The sequence below is a fragment of the Convolutriloba macropyga genome, chromosome 8 (assembly GCF_964194025.1).
Source record: "Convolutriloba macropyga chromosome 8, txConMacr16.3, whole genome shotgun sequence".
Classification (NCBI taxonomy): Eukaryota; Metazoa; Xenacoelomorpha; order Acoela; family Convolutidae; genus Convolutriloba; species Convolutriloba macropyga.
The window spans coordinates 53,573,418-53,597,968 of NC_134475.1; the positions used below are offsets into that span (position 1 = coordinate 53,573,418).

A 24,551-nucleotide genomic window follows, 5' to 3' on the forward strand; every position below is an offset into this window, starting at 1 on the left:
CAAAAATATCATCGGAAGAGATCTGTTCACTACATTGGGACTTGCAGTTGTTCAACAACAACCAGAAACTGGTAAATGTGTTTATAACATCAATAATTCTTCATGTAAAATTAAAGAGTCAATCGCGACACAATTTCCACATCTAGTATCAAGAATTGGCTTATCTAAAACACATGTAGCAAAATCAAAGTTTCATCAAAAGTTCACAGCAAAGCATCAAAAAGGTCGACGTGTTCCGATAAATCTTCAACCTAGAGTATCAGACGAATTAGAAAGATTACAGACTGAAGGTCATATCGAAAAACTATCTAGTTGCTCTGATGAACATTTCATCTCCCCGATTGTAATCACAGTGAAGAAAGATCAGTCGATAAAATTAGCCTTAGATTCTAAAGTACTAAATAAAGCAATACATAAAAATAAATACCAAATGCCTAATATTGAAATGTTAATCGACACCATCTCACAACACCTTACAGATACACAAAACGGCCAACAAGCATATTTCACCACATTAGATCTAAAGTATGCATATAGTCAACTAAAATTACATCACGACACAGCAAAACACTGTAATTTTAACATCATATGTGGAGAATCTACCGGTACATATAGATTCAAAACTGGTTTTTATGGACTTACAGATATGCCGGAAGAATTTCAAAAAGCTATGGATTACACACTCATAGGCTTGCAAAACACATATTGTTTCTTGGACGATATCATAATCGTTAGTACCGGCACTGAAGCAGACCATTTAGCCTACGTTCACAAATGTCTAAAGAAATTAGATGACAATAACTTGAGAATTAACCTCCAGAAATGTCATTTTGCTAAATCAGAAATAGAATGACTCGGTTACAAATTTACACAGACTGGAATATCACCTTTAGAAAGCAAAACAGCTGCAATCTTAACAATACCACCACCAACAACATTAAAACGTCTTAGATCATTTCTAGGGTCAGTACATTACATTGGCAAATTTATACCACACCAGCACAACTATGTCATCCACTTAGACCTTTTTTAAAGAAATCAGTAAAATTCATCTGGACAGACGAACACGCTAAACATTTTAATCAGATTAAAGAAAAAATAGCAAATAGTACAGAAAATAGGCATTACAAACCTAAATTGGACGTTCGTGTAAAATGTGATGCCTCTCGTTCAGGATTGGGGGCAGCATTAGAACAGAATACACCGGATGGTTGGAAACCAATAGCTTTCGCGTCACGATTCCTAAATTCAACGGAAGAACGCTGCAGTGTCAATGAATTGGAACTATTAGGGATAGTTTGGTCAATCGATTATTTTAAATACTATTTATACGGAAAAAACTTTACGGTAGTGACAAATCATAGAGCTCTATTGTCCATACTTAAAGAACACCGATCAAACAAGTCATACAATAGTCGACTGTCTCGATGGATAGACAGATTGCTACCGTAAAATTTCACAATTGAGCGTATGCCAGGTGCAAAGATGGGACTCGTTGACTACATTTCCAGAAACCCATTCGCCAGATTTAAAAAGATATCTACATACGACGAACATTTTGTTGTAGCAACAATTTCAAAAATCCGCGATTTAATGAAACACCTAATTACAAATAGACAAACAGCAACTAAAAAATTTAGAAACATTTTAAAGTCAAATTTGCCTTCACTAAAAGTAACACAACCATTCGCATCGCGATTAACCATATCACAAAGTGATAATTCACCTAATTGCAAGAAAGCATTTGCATCACAATTAACTGTTTCACAATCGAAAACTCCATTCGCACCGCAATTAACACATACTAATTCTAAAATTAATCCGTATTTTGTACATCCATTTGCGTCGCAAATGCCACCTAAAGTTACAGAATTACAATTTGTACCAAATCACCGTAAAGTAAATAATTCACATTCCATTAAAAAATTTGCTGCAAAAGAGGTGCAAATATTAGACATTAAAGAATGTGAACAATCTGAACAATTATCCCCAATGCAGCCCATTAATGGTAATAAGTCAAGTAATACACCTAATAACACCAAATTAAGCGCGAAAACACAAATCCCCAAGTATAAATACCACTTACACAAAAATCACTCGCTTTTTGCCCAAATCCTGCCTAAGAAACACTACTTTGTGAATAAACACAATAAACCTCTCATATCAAATAATTCAGTAAATATTATCAAAACGATGTCAAAGGCCAAAGCGACCCGCTCTAAATCGACCCCTACTAAGGCGAGAATAACTTTCTCCGACACGACACCTTCAACACCCGAATCCAATGCAACAACTCATACAGAAACCCCAACTGGTAGTATGATAGACGAGGCCGAGGACATAATGTTTACTGAGACACTCAATAAAGTGTTCAGTAAGAAGTTTCTAGCAATACTGACTGGAAAAGACGCGATACCGAAAGAAGTAAGGGACTGTGTGATTAGAAATCATGCGGAACGATTGCAAGAGATCAGTCCTTATCTCTTCTCGTATTGGAGAGATCTAAGCGTGAAACACGGGTGTGTCTGCCTAGATGAGAGAATTGCGATTCCAAAATCAATTAAGGATGCGGTGTTGGAAGACATTCATTCCTCACATCCAGGCAGTTTCGCTATGCTTTCTTTAGCTCAAAATATCTGGTGGCCCTACATCCACAGAGACATACTGGCAAAGGCCAGTGAGTGCAAAGCTTGCACAGAAATTGGTAAGAACCTTAAATCAGTGATTCCGCACCGCAAATGGACACCTCTACCTAAATGTAGTGAACCAAATGACGAAATACAATTAGATTTTGGTGGCCCAATTTTAAATGAGAAAGGCATAGAACAATATTTTATTACAAGTATAGATAGATATTCTAAATACCCCACAGCAGAAATAGTAAATAATGCATCAGGTCCAAATGTAATCAAATTCTTAAATTACTATATATATCAACACGGAGTACCTAGAACTATTAGACTAGATCAAGCTAGATGTTTTACAGGAAAAAAGTTTGAGACATTTCGTACAGAAAATAATATTACACCTATATATGCACCAGCAAATGACCATAGAGCAATCGGATTAGTAGAACGTATCATTCAAACAATTAAACGACAATTATCTTGCATGAAATCACAATTAAATAAAACATTTAATTAAGAAAATTCACTGAAAGCAATAATACAACGACTAAGAATATCAAAACAAAAAACAATAACAATCACACCATTTGAGGCACACTTCGGTAGAAAATGTAATACACCTAAATCAAATATTACAACTAAATCTGATAGTAAAAATCTCAACTATAATGCAATCATTAATTATTATTTAGACGAAGATACAATCCCGGGTCGTTCCTATCTTACAGATGAACAGTGGGCGGATACAACTCTTTGTTCTGACACAAAAATTGAACGAGTCATTTGCGCCGCAAGTACCCGTGCTAGAACAGAACAAGAGAAACGAAACGACGGGGAAGATCGTTTCATAAAGCCAGACGTCGTTCACCGCGCAACTCCCTGCTCCGAACGTAGCGTGCAGGTGAAGTTGGCCCGCAAGATACACGAGAACCAACGTCAAAAGAAGAATTTGGATGGCCTCTATGAGTTATTAGCACCTGGCAGCACAGTGTGCAAAATAAGTCCGACGACGAGTGTCATCAAAGAACCCTATAAACAAGAATTACGGGTTAGGAATTCGGACATCGCCAAATTTAGGACGCGGGCTGAACGTGAAATGGAGCTAGCACAATACATAGAACGACGCCGAAAGAAAATAAACGAAAAAACTCTCGAACAAAAAATTCAGCAACACAAACGAGATCTTTTTTGAAAAAATACTGGAGAGAAAAAGATAAAGCGCAATAGGAAACAAACAGACGATGTGAGTGTCGTTTCTTCGGGACGATCTTGCATATCTACAGCTAGCAATATTGCAAGATCATTGAAGATGAGAGTGCCAAAGAGAAACCCGAAATATGACGAGGCATTCCAAAATCGACCCGATCTCACACAAATATTAAATTTCAGTCCAATCGCGCCGAAAGTGGCATCGTCGGATACAGCAGGACCATCTGGGGCACAAATAGCCTCATCGGTACAAAAACAGCCTACACCTATCTTGCGGAAAACTTCGAAACGCAAAATCACGGTCAGTGATACATCGGATTCGGACACGTCTTCTGTTCGGAAAAGCAAAAGGACAATGAAAAAGAAGTCCCAAAAATCACAAACAATTGTCGAAAAAGTTCGTAGCACAGAAGGCTACACTATTTACCAGGATACTGGAGTTGTGGGAGAGTCAAATGAAGGAGCTGAGTATTCGCAAGACCAACCGAGGGAGATGACAGTTCTTCAGGCTGAAAATGCTGAAAATAGCGACAGCGAATGAATTTAGACAAAACAAACTTTCATAAACTTTTCTTTTACCTATTATTTAATATTTTATTACTTAGTAACCGGTGAATATTTATTAATTTTCTGATTTTAATGAGTAATTTATTTTTCTCCAAGAGGGGGAAATGTCATACGGCAATGGATACCCTTCATGTATCCCTATCCGTATTTTAAATTAGTTCATTGTTGTAAGTTCCTTTTGAAGGGCGAATGCCACTTAAGTTCAGTTGCTATATACTTCCTCCCATTTTTAGCAGCTTAGTCTGTTCATTCCATCTGTACCGGATATATATTCATTCACGTTGTAAACAAATCAAACTTTGCTTCCTTTATGTATGATTAAAACCTGAACAAACTTTCTTTCATAATTTGTATCATCATTAACTTTCATTCTCCAATTTGCAGCGCTAACGCTCAGTTCAATTTAATTCTTGCAAACGCTTCTCATTTGAGCTGATTAGTTCAGTTAGAGTCAATCGCACCGCGATTGCCCAATCTAGAAAATTTCTAGTTGAAAGTAACAACTAAACCTACCATTCGCGGCGCAAGTGCCTATCTCAGTTTGTGCGAGGCCATTTGAAATTCAATTGACTATACTCATTGTGTATGAGTATAGCAAGGGGCATTAATACTTCAATTAAGATGCCAAACCAACGAAAACTCCAAGAAAAAATATTTTTGATGTGCTTATTGTAACACGAGAACATATTGTTAGCTTTTAATCATCATTGGAGTCATGGTCAAATATGTAAGAAAGAAGGTCTTGATATCTGATTTTCTGGCTGAAAAAATTTGAACTGTATTGGTCACTGCATTATACTGCAATTTTCTAAAAGAGTGTTCCATTAGCAAAAAAATGTTTTGATCATAATGGAAAAAGTTAAATTTCGTTAATTATTTGCCACTTACAAAGTAAGTCCTTACATAAGTACATAAATATTTGTTCGGGTTTAGAAAAAAATACGGCATTTGGTACCTAAAACCTGACTATCGGATACAGCGAATTCTACGCATTCTAGGAAAACTCATCATCAAACATGATGGTTTGATAAAGTATCCCTTGTTGTTCCGACCGCACTTGTGCGGGGGGGGGGGGGGGTGGGGAACTATATACTCAAATGGGTTTTTTGTTCGAAAAATTTTTGCCGATCAATCTATTCATGGTAGAGAAGTATGAGTGGTGTCATTAAAAAGCTCGTCCAGCGTAGAGCTCTGAATTAAAAACTTGTTTTTTGAATTTCGTTTTTCTCGAGTAATATCGAGGTTTAAAATTTTGTATGAACACATGATGTTTGGCATGATTTTATTCACTTTTTTGTTCATATTCAGTTTTTTTTCTTTACAAATATGATTTCAAAATTACATTTACCTTTTATGCTACAAACAAAACAATCTTGTGTTTCTAACAGATGAAAGGCCATTAAATAAAAAGGGTAGTTTTTGTCTGATAGGGTAACTTTTTTCAAGTCACTTGGAGACTAGTCACTCTTCAAATCCAGGTTTTGTTCATGACACACCTCATTTACACTCAAAGGATTCCAAAAGAACAGATATATCGTTTTTAGGGAATCGCTCAATTTTTTTATGGTTCCGACTCTGAGTTTTCAAAATTTTCATTGAAAATTTGATTTTCCATTGAAGATTTTAAAAAAAATTGTAGTCCTATGACCTAAATTCGTCAATCAAGAATGCAAAAGGCTTCCTAATGAGCAGTAAGTGCACCTATATAGTAAATTGAGTGGACAGATGATGGCTGTTAAGACTTTAAAAATATTTTTTTCGATTATTAATTTTTTGAAAATTAATCCATCTTAAGCTAGTTTCTATGAACTGTAAAATAGTATCATTATTCACAGGATCCCTTCCTTTCAACTGCAACCATAATTGACCTAGTTAGCGGTTTTTATCTTCTTTCTATTGTCTTTATGACTTGAGTGCCACAACTTTTCATAATTTTTTTTATTTTTTAATTTTTTTTTCAAATAATTTTGGATCTTTTGAAAACGTTAACGCATTATTTTATTAGTGCTGATTCCCATTTGCATAAAGAAAACTTTCAATAGATCATATTTGATTGTTGTTAAAAAATTCAATTGAAAATGGAAAAGTTTTAAACGAATAGTTCAATTTTTAATGACTTCGACTCTTTTTATCATTTTTTCTTCAATTTGCTGTTTTCAACCGTTTTTTATGAAGTCGTAGAGGGCTGTAAATAGCCTTAAATTCTATGATATTATTTGTTTCCATATGTTTTTATTAATGTTTTTGTTAGTATATTTGTCAAATTGTATCTAACTCTCATCACTGAAGGCCCCATTCAATTCTTTGTAGTTCGAATTTTAAAGTAGTTAGTAATATTACGCCGTAATTTCGGATTTGTTTGTTGAAAAATATGCATTTTCATGAAAAATTTTTCAGTGGTCAATATTTGTGTTCCAGTTTCTCTTCTTTGAGCACATTCGCGTAATAACAGATCCCAGTGATTTTCAAATTAGGCCCAAGTGAGCATACTTATTCTTTCAGTATAGTTTTAACTGAAATAGTTTAATTAACATTTGAAACAAAAGACATTATAGAGATAACAGCGAAAGATTTTAATGGCTTCAATAATTTGTTTGTGTTTTCGCAAATCGTTTGTAATTTTTTCAATTTTTCTTCATCTTTGGTCCGTTTCTGAGGCTTAGTCTAACCAACGACAGATTCTACTTTTGGTTTCGTTATGACTTTTTAATAAATTTATGAAAATTTTTTTCTTTAGAATTTAATGGTTTTCAACAAGCTTGAGAGTATTTGTTTTAAAAAAATATTGATTGACGTTTAAATTTCGCCTCATTATTGCGTCTGTTTGTCAACTAATTGGTTTCATTAATATAAAATCCCATCTGCTTTGTGGTAACGAAAAAGTAAATTTGTGTAGTTAAGGAAGGTTTCTTCTGATCGTATTTTGACGTTGTTACTAGGTGCGTTTAAGTTTAGATGTTGAATTTTTGCCGTAAAAAAATTTGTTTTTGCTTATTTTGCGTAGTCTGATTAATGGTGTGAGATCTCGTAAGCGCTGTAACGAAGCATGGCATTATGTAATTTATTTAGTAGTTTTTGTAACGATTTTTTTAAACTCAAAGATCTAATTTTGGTTATCTCTTCATTTGGCTGACAGTTATGTCAAAAACGTAGTTGAGCGCGGGTCGGAACATCACGTGCAAACGCACATTAACGAGTCTCCTTGTTGAGATTAAGTTGCCCAAGAAAGTAAAAATTGGTAACTCTTTTACGGAGAAAAGACATTTAGGAAAAAAGGTCAGTGCCCCGTTCAGTTCAACCGCTCAACCGTTGTGATCGTTTTTGACCGTCTTTGAAAGTGAAAAATTGTCGCTTTTAACACTTAGATGAAGAAAAATTAAAAAAATAAAGACAATGATCATGTGAAGTACGTTTGTATTCATGGATCTCCACAATGTCTTTCGTCATAGTGAATTCAATTGAATTAAATAAAAGTTGACATTATACAGAAAAAAATCTACTGATGTGTATTTTGTGCGTTAAAGCGTACAAATCAGCGTTTTTGGGTGGTTTTTTCAGCCCATTTTGACGGATATTGTCAAGTGGGGATTTGTTCAAATGAAGTACGGACCTGATAGTCCTGGCAAGTTCACTAAGACTGTTTGTGACATATTTGACCAGGTGTTCCTTGAACATATAGCCCCACTTGGCACAAGTGTTCAACAGTGCGTGTTTGAAGGGTCTCGCGTCCACTCTTAGCCAGCAGTCCAACACCTGGAAGTTGTCCAGGTCATCTATCTCCTTGTATAGGGATTCGAACAGGTCGATCTGAAACAAAATGTTTTTCATTACTAAGAACTCTGAAAAAATCTACAAGAAAAAAACGACATTATGTGCCAAGTGTTTGCCAGTATTACAAGTTTTACAAGTTCGTGCCACTAAACAGTACACAGTGTTTTAGATGTTTAAATAATTGACCTATAAATCTATACAAATTCAGCGGAGCTTTTGCAAGAACACTGCGACAATTGTAATCATATTGTACAGATATTGCAAGATTACCTCTATTCTTGCAAGGCTCTAGCCAAAATGGGCTATTTTTGTGGTAAGATCATACAAGGTTCTTAACAAGTCTTGTCAGACTTTTTAGATTTGGTACTAGATATCTTGCATGACCCTCGCAAGATCTTAAAAATTAGCCTAAAGAGATTGTTGACGAGGGATTATGTAGATGAATACCTGTTGTTTGAACTGCTCGAGAGTAGGAGCACTCTGCTCAATGTTCTCAGCCCCTACAGTGTCCATCTCGTCAGCTGTGACTACTCTGCCGTAAGTGAGGAACGAGTTCATAAACTCACTTCTGTCGTCATTCCACAGGTAGGAGTACCTACAAAACCCCGAAACCCATGGTTAACTAGCTCATATTGACATCAAAGTTGTGACTGATTCATTTTGTATAGCTTTCGCAGCTCTGATTAAGTTATTGAGAAAAATAATCTCTGGCATTATCCGAGAACAAACTATCTTCGAATTCTATGTGATTTCAGCAGAGTCACGTAGCCTTCCTTGAAACACGAACTTTTCACGTTTTAAAATCTGACACTTTATATAAATATGTGTCACTGTAGGTTCTGGTAATTTACAGATCTGGTATGACAAAATTTGCATGTGGGCGTTTGAACTCCGCGTTGTAGCATCACAAATTTTAATTATTCAACCCTTATTTATTGCAACCCTATAATTGTAATGCTTCATTCCACGTTTCGTTATGCTATACAAGTCATTATGTCGAAAAATGTACATAAAGTGCAAACTTAAACTGAGACAAGTAGTGTATCATTGTCAAATTGATCGACATTGAAACATCTAAATTTTAATGTCCGCCCCTTCGAAGGGTAAAAGAGAGAACATGAATCTACCTTTCCAGAGATTGTTTGAACTTGAGTGCTTTGTCACAAGCAAGAGGGACTCTGTTAAGAAAGTCATTGCGATGTTGCTCAGATTTCTCGAACTCCTCCATAAGATCTTTGTAGCCGTTTCCCTCAACTGCAAGTCCTCCGATAATAGCAGCATCATTTGGAATATTCTATATAAGGCCATCCACGTTGAGATTTGCCTCGTCTAAAATTTTGCCAGCAAATTCGAAGCGAAAACTCTCAGAAGATTTTTAAAAGTTTTAATATGTAAAATTTGTTAATCTATATTCAAGTCTACATATTTTCATTCTGAAGAAAAATAATTCAGTTTGCGACAACGTTTCTATACCACTAACATTCTTCATAACACGCCAATAAGGCGGAAAAAAGTGACCTAGACTGAAAAAATTGGCATAATGCCAAATTGTGAAAAGCAGTCAAAACGAGAAATTATGTAACACTTTAGTCATTTGAACCCCTCCTTATCACGGTAACAGTTGAACAAAAAAATCTCAACGCGGACATTACTGACTTCATTGTTGTGTTTAGATTCCTCTGAATACAGGTTATTTTCTCCATTCGCTCCAAACAAATTCTTGTTTTGTGTGTTTTCATATGTGATTCTCGGCACAAGGGTTGACATGTCAAGGATATCGGAGATCAGATCATTGACCAGATCACTGAATAGAGGTTCATTTGTATGGGGTGCAGGGGTTACTGGTTTTGACGCCCGGGCACTTTTCAAAGGCAAGCATGGAGTTTTGGGAACTGGTTTTTCGAGAAGAGGCTGGAATCGACTACACATGTCATGGAACTCGAGTTTGACCTCGAATAGTGGGTGAACATTCTTCGAAGCATCTAGGCAAAATAGGTGTCAGCCCCAGTATCCCCTATTCATATTTACAAACGCTTTATTACTTGACAGCGTGGGATCCGAACTCAATACAGTGATTGGCCAGACAGACCTGGGCCAAGGACAAGAATGGATTCATAGACTTAAAACAAAGTCTGTGCAAAGCTTTGGTCTAACTTTCGGTCACGCCCCTGCCTTCTCAAATTGTAGCTCATTCCCTCAATTTTATGCCCGAAAATTGTTCTAGCAATTCCCTAAACTTTCGCTTGAAAGAATAAAGATATATTTTTATCTGTGTAAAGAGCTCATATATCACATGAAGACATTCATCTGAGTCGAACACCAATCACCGGACTTAATCAGAATCAAGCAGTCTAACCATAACCAACAAATAGATTTATGAAAGAAATCACACGAAAAGAGTGAATAGATTGATCGTATATTTGAAGTATTAACCAGTAGGCCAGAAGGTTTGCAATCAACTAAGTTAGAAATGGTAGCCCATTTTTGGAAATAACGTTTGAAAATACAGAAGTCTGTTTACCTGTATTGTCTAGGAAGAACATGTAAGAGACATCAATGCAGTGGTTGAACTTGAGAGCCACCATCTGGTCCACCTCTGCCAGATATCTCTTCCACTCCTCGGAAGAAGGATCCGCACGCAAAAGGTGTTGGTTTTCCTAGACATGACAATTTTTTTTGCATATAAAGTTCCAACCATGTTTATGTTATAATTTATCAGCCATTAAATGGTTTGTGAGCCCCATCGGACCACTGTACATGACCACGCCTCCCATGGACGTGGGACGTAAACCGGAAACCACAGGTTCGAGTATAGCCCTCCAGGGAAAATCTGTAATGAGGCCAGATCAAAAATTTTTGGGATTTTAATCTCTTTTTCAATTGGTATCATTGCTTATCGGCTCACTTGATCGCCACATTTAAAAAATGTTATTTTCAGTAATAGAGAAAAAAATCAGTCACAAAAATGAATCATAAAATAAGAAAAACAAATTTAGGAACTGGACTGTACAAAACACAGCTTAGCAGCTGGGAAGTCAGCGGCATTTACGATTTTTTTTAGGTAGTCTTTTGCAAAATCTGTGAGTCTCTATTATTGTTGAGACGCAAATACTAAGGAGATACATATCCAGCAATCTAGGGTCACAATTCATCATTTCATCACCAACACTTGAGCGTATAGATAAACAAGAGATAGGTAGTACTTTAAGGTATCACTGCCTGTTACGAAACTATAATTCTATGATAACAGACAAATTTTTACTATGAAATTACTTTAAACAGTCTGAATAGTTGTTTTGTTTTTTTTCTGGACATAATGACCAATTTTTCAAGCTGTTTCAGAACTGGTTTTACAAGTTAATAAGGAAATCCACAGGTTCAGTACTGAAACACTCTGTGTGGTAAGCCCGGGTAGCATTCAACCTTCATGGTTCAAAGCTCACTCAAGCAGATGAAATGCATCTGAGATCTGATTGCCATAGGCCTTCGAATTGCAAGAGCACGTATAATTTGCAATTTTCGAACGCACGCTTATGGGACTATGTTATTGGACGGATAATATCACCTTTGTGAGTTATAGTAAGTATTTATTAGTTAGTAATAATCTGATAAGGGTACCTGTATGAGTTGGTGTATGGTATGTCCGTTCTTCCTGATGGTATCGTATCTCTTGTGCACCCTTTCTGCCCTGTTCTCCAGCTCTATCAAGTTCTCAGCCTTTGCCTCCCTCCTCTCGAACAGAGGCAGTTGCCACGTGTCCCCAATTTCCCCTATCTTGTCCACATTCCCAACTGCACCCTGAAGTCGAGTCCATAAATCGTTGATGACGTCACGGGTGCTGTCTATGTAGGACCACACGTCTAAACAGAAAAAAGACAATATTTCTGCTATACAGTATTTAAATGGTATAAACTCATGTTAGAAATGATTTTCGAACAAAAATAAATGGATTTTAATTTTCATAATTGAAAAGGGAAATCACGAATCTGATGAGGCATTTAAAAGTTGATGTCTAAGTTTAAGCTATAGATTTATAATCCTAATCCTTATCTGAGACATCAACTTTTGATCTCAAACAATATTTTGCATAATAGATGTACAAGTCACTGAAATTAGGGCTATGCTAAAAAAAAGATATATCACGATACCCAAAGTTGTGACCAAATTAGAGAGGGACTAACTGGGACTGTTCCAATTGAGTTCAGTCTCTGCTTGTCTAAGTGTCTCGTCAATCTCATCCATCTCTCCCTTGATCAGAGCACCAATAGTCGCAGTACTACTCTCTACAATCCTGAAAAAATAAAGAAACTATCAGCCAATCAAAATTGAACTGCTACTATGTTACTAACGTGCAGGTAGTCCAGGTGATCAAGTCTCTTATCAAACGGGAATTGATATACAAGAAAAATAGCAGTTTGCGATTTAAAGGATCTATTCTGCCCCTCCCCCCCCCCCTCAAGCTCAGTGGGTATATAGCTTTTACGACCCCAGGCGCACGTGCTAATTTTTACATAGAATCGTGCTAAATTGTAATTGGGAGACATATAAAACACTGGGGGGGGGGGGGCAAGAGTATGTGACTTCCCAGAAGTCACGAAGTTACTTCAAAATTCTGGATCTGTACCAGTACTTAACAACAGAACTTAATAGCGACAGTATTGAACGACAATGATGAAACTATTTTTCCATATTGGTCACTTTACAGTTCCCATGCTATATATGCGTAAAAGAATAATATTGACCTGTTGTAGCAAGTGACAACTAGATCCAGGTTTTGGGAGTACTTGAGATACATGTCCACATTCTGGAACATGTCAGTGGCCTTCGATGGAATCTCCTCTCCCCTCCCCAGAATAGTCAAGTACTTCACCTCACGCAACACAGCTATCAACTAAAACAGTGCACAACAAAATGAAACCACCCCAGCCGAGTATATTGACAAAAATAACCCCCAAAACAGTAAGGAAAATGAAAATTTGTTTTTCATATCGTTTGTTCTCCGCCCAGGTTGAGGTCCTCGTTCAAAAGTCCTTATGAAAACACCCATCCAGACCATTTTTGCCTATGAAAATACCCAGGCAGACCAATAATGCTTATGATCCAGACATTGCCTCGTTCAAATTTTCGGTGCGTTTATGTGCTCGTTCAAAAACGCTCATGAAAAGACCCGTCCAGACCAAAATGCTATATGATACAGACTTTGGCTCGTTCAAGTAGTGAAAACACTCAGGCAGACTAAAAAATTTATGATCCATACTTTGCCTCGTTCTTTCCTTTGTGCGTTTTTGCTAGCTAGTTGATGAACTGTGAAATTGAAATGGAATTAAACAAAAATTCAGATTGACCTTTTGGTGTAGTGAAAAAAATGAAAGAGGTTCCATGATCTAACCTCATTTTAACCCCACCTTTCCAAATTTATTCTTGTCTCTACTACTACACCTGAAGTTCTCTGAATTTCTAACAAAGGTAAGTTCTATGAGCAAAGCAATCACATAATGGTAAGATGAAAGAAAAATGATTTATGATCAACTTTTCAAAATAATTTCTTCACGTCTTCCACTGTGCCGATAATGTAAAACGGATCAACAGAAAAAAGGCTGATCTATTTAAGAATCGCTTTCCTGCGATACTTAGCATTGGATCGAGAATCTCTCCACTCTTCGTAACATCATTGCTTTTAGGTTCAGATTAGCTCATTGTTCTGGTAATCGAATATGATTTTGAGCGCTGTTTTTATCCGCTATATATGATCCGCTCTCGGCCACAAAACATCGATTGTGTTGTCGAGCTTGCTGATGCAATATGCAATTTTCGTTTCCATTAAACTCCAGCGCAGTTTTATCTGTTCAATTGAACTGGGCATGCTATTCGTGTTTAATCCTTTTCCAGTTTATTCTCCTTGATGTAACTGAAATCTGTTTAGTAAGATTTAGATGACCAGTTTCCTAAAAGATAAGAAAAATTCGGTACCGACAGATCGGCCAATCAAAACCAATTAAAAATAAATGACTGATAAAACAGTGAAATGACCCACATATTTATAACATAGTTTCAATAAAATTACAACAAACAAGCGTACAAGTTGTAGAGGTTAGAAAAAGCTCCAAACAAGATTTCGGAGAAGTCTATAATCTTAAATTACAGCCGATCATAAATTCAACATAATAATGATTCAAAACAGCAAACAGAAAATTTGAGAAAACAAAAAAAAATATATAAGAAACTCGAGAAATGTGATGTCAATGTTGAAGTTCTCTTGCCTTCTTTGACAAAATATCTTGTGGGCAAAAATATTCTGTGAAGCTTTGAGAACGAAATTTCTTTGTCATATTCTTTTCATTCGTCCTAAATGATATTTGAAAAATTTATCGTAAAAAATGATATTTCGTGTTCAGTTTCCATCCTCAGTATTTTTTTTACGAGAAGTTAATTTTTGAAATGGATTTCTCTGATATTTTTTCTTAAATGCATCAGTCTTGAACTTTGAAAACCAAAAATCATTTCGATGCCTAAATCACGCACAATCAACAGGTAATCACGGGACGGGAAACACCTAAAAATTTCAACTAGCGAGAGATACGAATGACGTTTTGCGCGCAGCTGCCGTGAAAGAGAAGAACTCAATAAACAGAACGAATTTAGAGGTTGTCCGCCTAAATAAATTCTTAAGCAAAAAAATGAGAGTTAGATGACAAACGAAAAACCAAGAATACTACATTATAGCCATGCTCAATTTAAAGCTTCGTTTCTATGAGAACAATTATGAAAATCTTAAAAAAAGACAGAATTGTTCATTAATGGAAAGCAAACAACAAATTTTATCTAGCAGTACTGTACAGAGCGATGAAAAACATAATAAAATTTGCCTTGGTGAATCAGAATCCAAAATTTTTGAATTCAGCCAATATTATGTTTGTTGAACAACTTTAGTTTCTGCTGTTTGCTTGATTTTATAGTTCGCAAAAACGCATTAGTGGACAAATTTCTGCTCCAAAACAAAAAGTGTAGGCTTGCACTAGTCTTAAAAAAGTTTTATTAAACTCATTTGCATTTTGAAATTAAACACTAATTTTTTTAAATACCAAGATTGGAAAATCGTTATTGCATTTCTTTTCAAAGATCTTTTGAAGAACTTCTGTTAATTTTCAGAAATAAATTTGGAAAAGAATTTATAAGACCTTAAATTTGACTTAATGTTTAAAGTTGGCAAGCCTGAGTTTTTTTTTCAAAATTGCGCATTGTTCAAAATTAAAGGTACTGTTGAAAAATTTGTTCTATTAGTTTTTTCATTCGTTTAGATGATATTGTAGATTTCAATGTTATAGTCTGTCCCATAAAGTTGAAATAAGCGAACGTTCGAAAAACGCCAAAAATGTGCAATTGAGCACCAATGTGCATATTTGAATGTCAACGTTTTCTCCATTAAGTTTTCATTCATCAATTTTTTCTACATGTTTTAAATTTGAACTTTGACTTTTGAACTCAAACCTGTGGCTTTTGAAACGATCGCTTATTTCAACTTTATGGGACACGCTATAATATCAATAAAATAAAATGCACTCAAAATGGTAAGCTTAAAAATGTTTTACTTCAAACTTTTCAAAAAGCCACAAGTAAACACTTTTGTTTTGTGAAATTTCGTGATTAAGTAACTGAATTAAATAGCAGAAAATGAGGTTTATCTTGTAAGTAAAAATATACTGCATTTTTGGAGAACACTCACCAACAGTTACTTCAACATTAAGAGCTAAGTGTTTTGAATAAGCAATAACTGATTCACAGTTACTATAGATTGAATCTTTTTAGAACAATACACGATTGAAAATTTTGTATGGCAGCACTGATTACTCAGCATCAAGGGTAGTTAATTAGCTAAGGAGAGGTTACGAAATAATGAGAGAACGGGTAATAGACTAGAAAACATATGACTGCATTTTCACGCTTTTGAATGGAGGCAGACACAAGGCTCGTTCAGAAAGACAACAATAAGGAGCCATCAAAATTTCTATAGACGAAGTTTCATCCCCGTCTAAATTAGTACGCAACAATAAGCTTCAGTCCGAGGATAGCAAGATGATTGACTAAAATTGTAGCGAAGTTGCACGTTCTTAATGAAAGAGCTCTAAAAAATAGTTCACGTTTTCTTTTTCCATAGAATACTTTTTCGATAATGGGAGAACTGACCTCGTTCATGTATCCGATGCCTGTCTTTGGATCGGAATTAATAGCAATTAGCCTGCCTGCTGAAGCACCATTGCAACTATTTTTTTCAAGCTCTCGTGGCGTCACATGCATAATCTGCTCCTGATTTGCATCATTGGTAAATGGCTCCGACTGCTGTTCATGACTACCGTCTTCCTGTGTGGGCACGGGTTTCGGTTGCTGAGACTGGACTGCACCTGTGATTCCACCCGCCTCGAGTGTAGTGGTTCTAGCAGAAGGAAGAGCGACTGGAGCAGTTGATCTGGTCAAGAGAGGCTGGCTGAGGTTGAAATCTGTCTTCTCTGTCACACTTCTTGTCCATTCGTCAAACACTTCCTGCTCGTAACTAAATTTTTCATCAAATCTCATTTTTTGCATAGGTTCAATCCTTCGTCTAACACGAAAAATTGTCTACAGGCTAAAATTCTAAGGATCTCGAGAGGAGAGTATAATTTTTGATCTAGTGCTCGAAAAATCCCAGCGAACAAACCATTACTACCGATGCCCTTTGTTAAAGAGTCACCACTTACTTGGTGAGCAAGTTGACCATTTCCTTAAACTTCATCTGGATCTCCTTGCCAGGGGCCTGGTCCATGTACTTCACCATCTCGGGCCTCCACTCGTCTCTAAAACAACAACGAGTAACAAAAAGTAAATAAAAATGATTTGAGATAGTATTACGCAACTTGCATTGAGGGGACAGAAAAAAAACAAAGTCAAATTGCCTCGAGGTTTTAAGAAAAAACATCGTGGAATCTATCGTAATGTGCATCTAAGCTGTCGAAAGCAAAACACTTGTGAAGTTTCTTTTTTATGTTAACCGCATTAAAGATTGGTTTGACCTCAGAGAAATATGACCAAGTTGGCAACAGTTGGTTGAATTTGTAGAAACGGGATTGAAAAGACGAGAAGTTAGTCTCGTGCATACGTACTCTCGTTCGGGATGTTTGAACATGAGGTATGGTCTTGTGATTCTGTCTGTCAATTCCCTCGCCCACTTCACCTGACCACCCACCGAGGGCATGTTGCGGTGCACCTGTGGATGAGAATCACGTTTAATTGTTGAGAGTATAAAAGCCTAAATTGTATATAAGGTAATATTTACATTGCCTTGGAAATAATTCTTGTTGAAAAAAAAACAGAGATAAAGCGACAGGGAAGAAAAAAATAGTTCTTTTCTTCATATAACATTCTTTTCTAATTAGAAAAGGAAGTTTGGTAGTCTCAAAAATATACTTTTCAAAAAACAAAGAAGATATCGATCCTGATAGATTTGACAACCTTAAATGTGAATATCTCGCAATTTTTCCCCGAAGCATTATGTATTCCTGGCCAAATCAACACCTCGTTCACATTAATTATTGAACTCCATTTTAGAGAAATGCGCAGATTGTGCTGAAGTAACGAGGGATCTGCTATGAAATTTGCTAATTTTAATGCATAAGGTGAATTGAAAATTATTGAAATTCGAAAATTTCGAAAATTAAGATCTCTCAGAGCATGTTTTTTTTCTAAGTATAAGAACTCTTATTAACACAAAAAAAATCATATCGGCTAACTGGGACGTATCTGTCGTATGCAGTATCTTTGGCTTTGATCTGTTCATCATACATCAATTTGACTCTGTCCAGTTCCTTACTGAACATGGAGATAGTGTGTGGCAATCTACTCTGCATCTCCCCCTGGATAGCTCTCCTCTCCAGCACATTCCCAAAACAGTCCACCATCTACAACCACACAAACAAAAACCAACATCATCATAAACCCAATGGTAACTATCATACGGTTAATCAAGGTAAAAATACACCAGCACCATTGTAACCCTACAACAAGAGCCAATGGGTCTGGGAAAAAAAGCCCGCGGAAAAAACCCACCTAATTTTAGATAGGAAATGAACCCCCAAGGAAATAAACCACCACGGAAATAAACCCCCAAAGAAATAAACCCCCACGGAAATAAACCCCAAATTAAATGTGAATTTTGGTTGTGATAAATTGTTCGTTTGTGACATCTTCATATGACATCCCACGGATCGCTAAGGCATGGCTATGGCCCGCGAGGCATGGTCAAACGCGCTAAACGCACAGCTCTTCAATAGTCAAGTCTCTTCAATAGCCACTTCCTATCTAAAATTGAACGGTGTTTTTTCCCCGAAACATGAGTCAACACAAAAGGGCGAAGAAATTGCAAGGTTGAAAATTTTGAAGATTCGTACCATTTCCCCAGACATTTTAGAATACTCATTTAAAAATATCATTCGAAATTTTCAATAATAACGGCGCTAAGATCAAACAAATTGTTGTAATTTTCGGTAAAAATCGTGCTGAAAGCCTTGATATTGTAATTTCTTAAAAGAGGACTAGTAGTGTTGTAATTTCTGACGAAAATATTACAAGACTCATACTAAAGATGCAGAAACGAGTAAGATGACCCAACAAGATTTAGAACGTAATTAACGAAATAACGTTTCTGCAATGTCTGGGGCAGCAGTGTCCACAAAATATACGACTCGTTTAAAGTTCTAATGAATATGTTACAACAAAATAAATCTTAGATCAGTAAATTTTTGCCCAAAATTCTGCAAACTGCTGATTTTTAGTTCTAAACCATTGACAGGAGAGAGAAATCAGCTAAGAACCTTGAATATGTCCTCGACGTTGTCCAAGTCGTCGAATCCCTGACAGACAACGGACCCCAACTTCCTGTCCAGGTCCCTCATCCTCTCCTCGAACCTCTTCAAGTCACTGTTGAACACCTGAAATGCCACAAAATGAAATATTCAGTTTAGACGAAGTCTATGCAAACTTAAGCGAAACATTTGGCAGTCTGTTTTTCTGAAATAATTATAATTCAGTTCTTCTAAATTAGCACTGTCAATAGTTAATTTAGAAAACAGCCCAGGCTGAGTTGTGGACCGAAAATCTGTATGACCAGACCGGAATGAACGCACCCGAGGCGTCGTGATTTTTAAAATACACGGCGTGGAAACCTGGATGAACGTGAAAAAAGTCTGGACATGAACGCACGAAAATCTTGGAAGGTCTGGACATCCAGTGGGAAGGGAGCTCCAACTGGTTTGCAATACAATTAAGACACTGTGACCCCAATTTGGGTAGTTATTACCTGATTGGTTGGGTCCAGGTTGTCGTAGTTGTTCTCTGTGAATATCTTGAAATGATCCTGGAATGCCTCATAGAGTCCTGCCACCTGTAGGGACAGCATCTTCCCCTGGACTCCACTCAACTCCACCTTCTCCAATTTGTAGAATTCCACCGCGAGCTCTATCAGACCCTGATTGGACACATCAATTTATCAACAAAAGTTTATTTGACAAAAAATCTAACGTTTTCTAAACCGCATTCAGGATAGACATTTTATCAAAACGACCACTAAAGTATAACTACGATATTTTTTTGCTCATAATAATGTTGACTGCTTCAACAAAGTAAAACAAAACGACAGCTTCCTTTGCTCAACTCTGACGAAAGCAAATGGTTTTGTAAGCTAAGTTCTATACAATTGAAAATCACCATTTAACGGGGAGGGAAGAATCGGTCAAATTTACCTTAACAGTGTTGACTCGTTCCACAAACGCGTCAAACTTATAGAAGACGAGATCTTCTGGGAAAGTCCACAATGCAGGCTCACTTCCATCTTTGAACATCTTTGCCAGTTTGCCCCCGGATGAGTACTGTCTGTAGAGTCTGCGGAAGTAGGCCAGGTTGGACACCGCCTTGCACATCTTGTGTGTGGTCTCTTCTATCTCTCCCTTGAACACTTCGTATGGGTCCAGGAACGAACGGCACTGTAAAAGCAATCAACTAACCAAAGAAAAATAGGATCTATTCTCTCCCCTCCTCCCCCCCCCCCCCCCCGATGGTTTTTATGTCACTTCATCCCAGTATTTTTACGCCCCCAATTATATGTTGTTATGTAGCATAGTACTATGTAGAAAATAGCGAGTGAGTTGTATACCCACCAAGCTAGTTTTTTGTTGTTTTTTTTTTTGGGGGGGGGGGGGGGTGTAATTATTAATTAGTTTTCTTCTATTCTTCTAAAATGAAGACATGAATACCCCGATTAGAATTAGTGACAAACGCACACAGTTCAGAATTAGAGTACCCCCAGCCGAGTAACCGTTGAAAAGCTTAAGAAATGTTGCGAAGAATTGAATTGATTGGAATCCGAAGAAAATTCAGTTCACCGTTTTTACATCTTTCTTGAGCAGATTGAGGTGGAACTAGCGCAGAAAAAAACACTGACACGCAACAAAAATTTTCCCATCTATGGAAAACAGCCGGGTTTGCAGAAAAATGGACATGCTATGGCAAGAAAAAGCAGAATTGAAGTAGTGGATCACCTCCCTCTCCCCTTCCCTCGCCGGTTGAATATGACCGTCAGTAATTGATATTTTTGGTCTTCTCGGTTAGCAGCTTAGTAGGCTAAAACACATATACCAACCTCCGCCTTCCATCATTGTTTTCTTTTCGAACGTTGACGGGGGGGGGGGTCATTTGATGGACAATAGAGCACTGACCATTGATACAATGAGGTTGCACATCTCCTGTAGTAACACAATGATCCTGCCAGGAGTGCGATAGTGTTCAGAGTGTACCCAGATCATCCCTATGCAGTGCATGCTCGCATTCAGCTGGGGAATGACGTCACTGAAGTCCTCTTGCTGCAGAGAGTCCAGTCTGTACTTTAGAGGCTTCAGGTGAACTGAGATGTCACGCGCCTCGGCGATTCCTGTCCAAAATAAAGCCATCCAAATTAACAATAACTAGAACAAAAAAGAATAAAAAAGATGGGGTTTGTCATCAACATTGATGCCCAGTGGATTATTTGCCATATGTGCACTACTTATCATCTGTGCCCGATACTGATTCGACATAGTTAAGAAAAGTCATGCAAATGTTTAGCCATAACAACATCAGAAATCATGAAGAACAGTCAATTTAACAAAAACTCGAAACTGAAAACTGATTAATTTATACTAAACCATTGTAATCCTTTATTAATTCAATAATCAAATCAATCTCACGAAGTTCCTAAGGCGGCCAATGTAACATTCTGGCGCCCAACAATGGCATAAAGTAAATCAGAACTCAAAAGTTCACGACTTAGTCTGGATTTTGGAAGATTTCACACCTTGTGGTCTCTGGCCTCTAGCAAAGGTAATAGAAGTGTATCCAGGCTCGGATAAAGTTGTTCGGTCAGTCAAATTAAAGACTGCATATGGTGAAAAGATCCGCCCCGTTCTCAAGCTAAGTAAAATTTCTGTAAAGGAAACTACATTCACATTCAACGGACAAATTCACATCATTTTAGCACTCAGCTTCCATAAATTCCTCCTGCAGAAATCTAAACTATCGTTAATGTGAAGTCACATCACTTACTTGTCGAGCAACAAATGACTTGAAAAATCCAGTACATTAAAAGGTCCGTCACTCTTGAGTGGTAATATTCAGGTACAGGTAGGTACGGTTAGGTACAGGTAGGCACAGGCCGCAACAGGTAGGAATCTCGTTTTCGCGCTGTGTAGGAAGTTGCTACACCGCAGCAACCTCCGCTTTAGCCCTTTTCGCTTGTGTCGCAATTTTCAGGTATTAAAATTTTTTGCCTTTATCCGCTCCGTTAGTTAGAAACGCCGATTTTAAAATGATTTGCTTTGTTATCTCTTGTAACCATCTTTTTCTCCCCTCAGTTATTTTCTTGAGAATTATTTATTGGCTACAAAGTTTCTACCTAACAAAGCATCGTCTTTACGGAATCCGACTATTCTTTGCAACCCTGCAAATGGGGCCGGCGATGTCATCGACATTAATGCCCAGTGGATTATTTGCCATATGTGCACTATTTACCATCTGTGCCCGATACTGATTCGACATGGTTAAGAAAAGTCATGCAAGTTTTCAGCCATAACAACATCAGAAATCATGAAGAACAGTCAGTTTAACAAAAACTTGAAACTGAAAACTGATTAATTTATACTAAACCATTGTAATCCTTTATTAATTCAATGATCAAATCAATCTCACAAAGTTCCTACGGCGGCCAATGTAACAGGGTTCCAGAGCTAAGCCAATATAGTCCAGACAGATTTGGGTCGCGGACAGAAGTGTTCAGATCAAACAAATCGAATTTCAGTTATGAGTGATGCGAAACATGGCAAATTTGGGCATCGGTCAGAGGCAAGCGCACACTGAAACTTTGTTCAACTTGAGATCTTGGGTTCAATCATCTGATCCAAGTCAGTATGCCGTCTTTTGAAAAGTCAGAACTGATCAAAAGACGGCATTTTCTGAAGTGATACCATTGGAAAACATTAAACGCCACCTGGAAGATTTTAGGATCGATAATCTCGTCCATCAAATATGCACGTTTTACCATGAAAAAGACAATAAAAATAGCAAAAAAGGAAAATTATTACAGCATTGTCATAAACTGACATCTGACCAACGATAACCATGTCCACACCAGTAAATTTATGTGGACTTACGAACCTTCAATCTGCTTGTGTATATCAATTCAAATTTCAAGGCTTTTGTCGGTATTTGTTAACAGTATCTCATAAAATTTGTTGAATCAAACCTCACAGAAGCGAGAGTGGTTTTCAGGGATTTTTTTTAATATTTCGGTGACCAATTCTGCTAGAAAAGTTTTCGTATTCGGCAATCCAAACCTACCTGGATCACATTAAAGCTAAAATTGGCAAAACATAAATCAATTTCGGGAGTCAAAATTGTTCACATCTAAAGTCGCAGTGTTATAATTGTTCCTACCCAACTTAGTGGGGGAGGAACCATATCCTCAACAGATTTTTTGCTCAATCAGTTTTGGCCTATCGACACATTCATTGGTATGAGTTGTGAGTGGCATCATTAAGAAGAATGCCCAGCATAGAATCTATATAGTTAAAAAATTTTTTTAATTTCGAATTTTCCAAGGAGTTATCGGGGTTTATTCAAGAAGTTTTGCAAATATTTGACTGATTTCCATGGTTTTGGTTCAAATTTCCCGCTTTTTGGCCCCCAATATTTCTACAAAAGCCTGTTATTGGTTTGACTTTCCAAGACAAAGAAGTGTTGCTGCACTGTAAGATCCAAATTTTTGCTGAAAATTCGGCTAAACTTTACCCAAACCTTTTTTTCTCATCAAAAATGGCACCACATATACTTCTTTAGAATACTTTCTTTAACTCTGTAAGTACAAACCTAAAACCTGCTGACACAAATTTTGTCAAACTCTAGAGAGCTATTTTTTCCCGTTTGAAATGAGTGTACTGAAATTAAAATTTTGCCAGTTTTATGCTAGCTAAACTCGACAATTATCCAAAATTCACAGTTTTTGTAACTATTGATCTTTTTTCCTAAAAAGACCTAATTCACTAAAACTTGAAGCAAGGAGGAGAATTAAGTGTTTGCATGAAACGAGCAACAATCGCAAAACCACCTTTTGTTTAAACGTGGATTTTACATTTAAAAAAATTGGTTTGTTTTGGAGTTATATCTGGTTTGTTTTTGGTTTGTATTGGGGTTGTTAATATTTGGTTGGAATTGGGTTTCTATTGGGGTCTTTTTCAAAACATGTTTGCCATTTCCATCGTTATGTTAATTAATGACCAGGATAATTTCAAATTTGTGGCCGATTAATGAGATATATCACTTATGTGCAATCGCGGCCCAATATACATATTCTACAATTCCAGTGAAAAGCTTACACTAAATTTGCAAATTTTTTGTCTGAAGTCAAGTTCGTCCTGTTTTTGTTGTTTTTTGGTCCCAAAACTATTTTCTGCTGATGAAAGCTACAGCTGATTTACCAAAGATATCGCAAGGAGTTCAGTTAAACAAGACTGGTATTTTAAATGAAAGCTTGTATTTGTTATGACTTTCAAACATTTTTCAACACAAAAATAAGGATTTTGAGAGGTCTGTCAATTTTTATCGGATTTCTTGCATCAAGAAGCTTAATAGCAGCAGTGAGGGGTCGCATCTTTTGTCTAGTGAACTAAATTTGAGACTTTGTTACACTTTCATTTAAATAATGATTTTTGGAATTAACAAAAAAAGATTTGCATAAAAATTTTTTGGTTTCTGTAGGCTTGCCCCAACTTTTGGGGTTCGTTCTCGTTGTCTTGCCACAAAATCAGAAACACAACAAGTCACAAA

The 24,551-nt window shown here is 36.7% G+C and overlaps 2 protein-coding genes across 3 annotated transcripts in view; both read right to left on the reverse strand.

Annotated features, from left to right (window-relative positions):
• Window positions 1–22,284, reverse strand: part of LOC142344304 (dynein beta chain, ciliary-like) — a 50,088-nt gene extending 27,804 nt beyond the window's left edge. The window contains exons 1-17 of the mRNA XM_075395891.1: window positions 22,242–22,284; window positions 20,915–21,126; window positions 19,943–20,182; window positions 19,501–19,668; window positions 19,016–19,132; window positions 17,936–18,103; window positions 17,309–17,412; window positions 16,907–17,002; window positions 16,359–16,722; window positions 12,917–13,065; window positions 12,356–12,465; window positions 11,793–12,034; window positions 10,696–10,831; window positions 9,831–10,156; window positions 9,302–9,468; window positions 8,622–8,769; window positions 8,014–8,210 (exon numbers count right to left, since the gene is read on the reverse strand). Coding sequence (XP_075252006.1) covers window positions 8,014–8,210; window positions 8,622–8,769; window positions 9,302–9,468; window positions 9,831–10,156; window positions 10,696–10,831; window positions 11,793–12,034; window positions 12,356–12,465; window positions 12,917–13,065; window positions 16,359–16,722; window positions 16,907–17,002; window positions 17,309–17,412; window positions 17,936–18,103; window positions 19,016–19,132; window positions 19,501–19,668; window positions 19,943–20,182; window positions 20,915–21,126; window positions 22,242–22,284 — 2,987 coding nt within the window. The remainder of the gene's footprint in view (window positions 1–8,013; window positions 8,211–8,621; window positions 8,770–9,301; window positions 9,469–9,830; window positions 10,157–10,695; window positions 10,832–11,792; window positions 12,035–12,355; window positions 12,466–12,916; window positions 13,066–16,358; window positions 16,723–16,906; window positions 17,003–17,308; window positions 17,413–17,935; window positions 18,104–19,015; window positions 19,133–19,500; window positions 19,669–19,942; window positions 20,183–20,914; window positions 21,127–22,241) is intronic.
• The window catches only part of LOC142344830 (dynein beta chain, ciliary-like), a 270,411-nt gene that overhangs the window by 104,490 nt on the left and 141,370 nt on the right, over window positions 1–24,551 (reverse strand). The gene's annotated exons all lie outside the window — the stretch shown is intronic.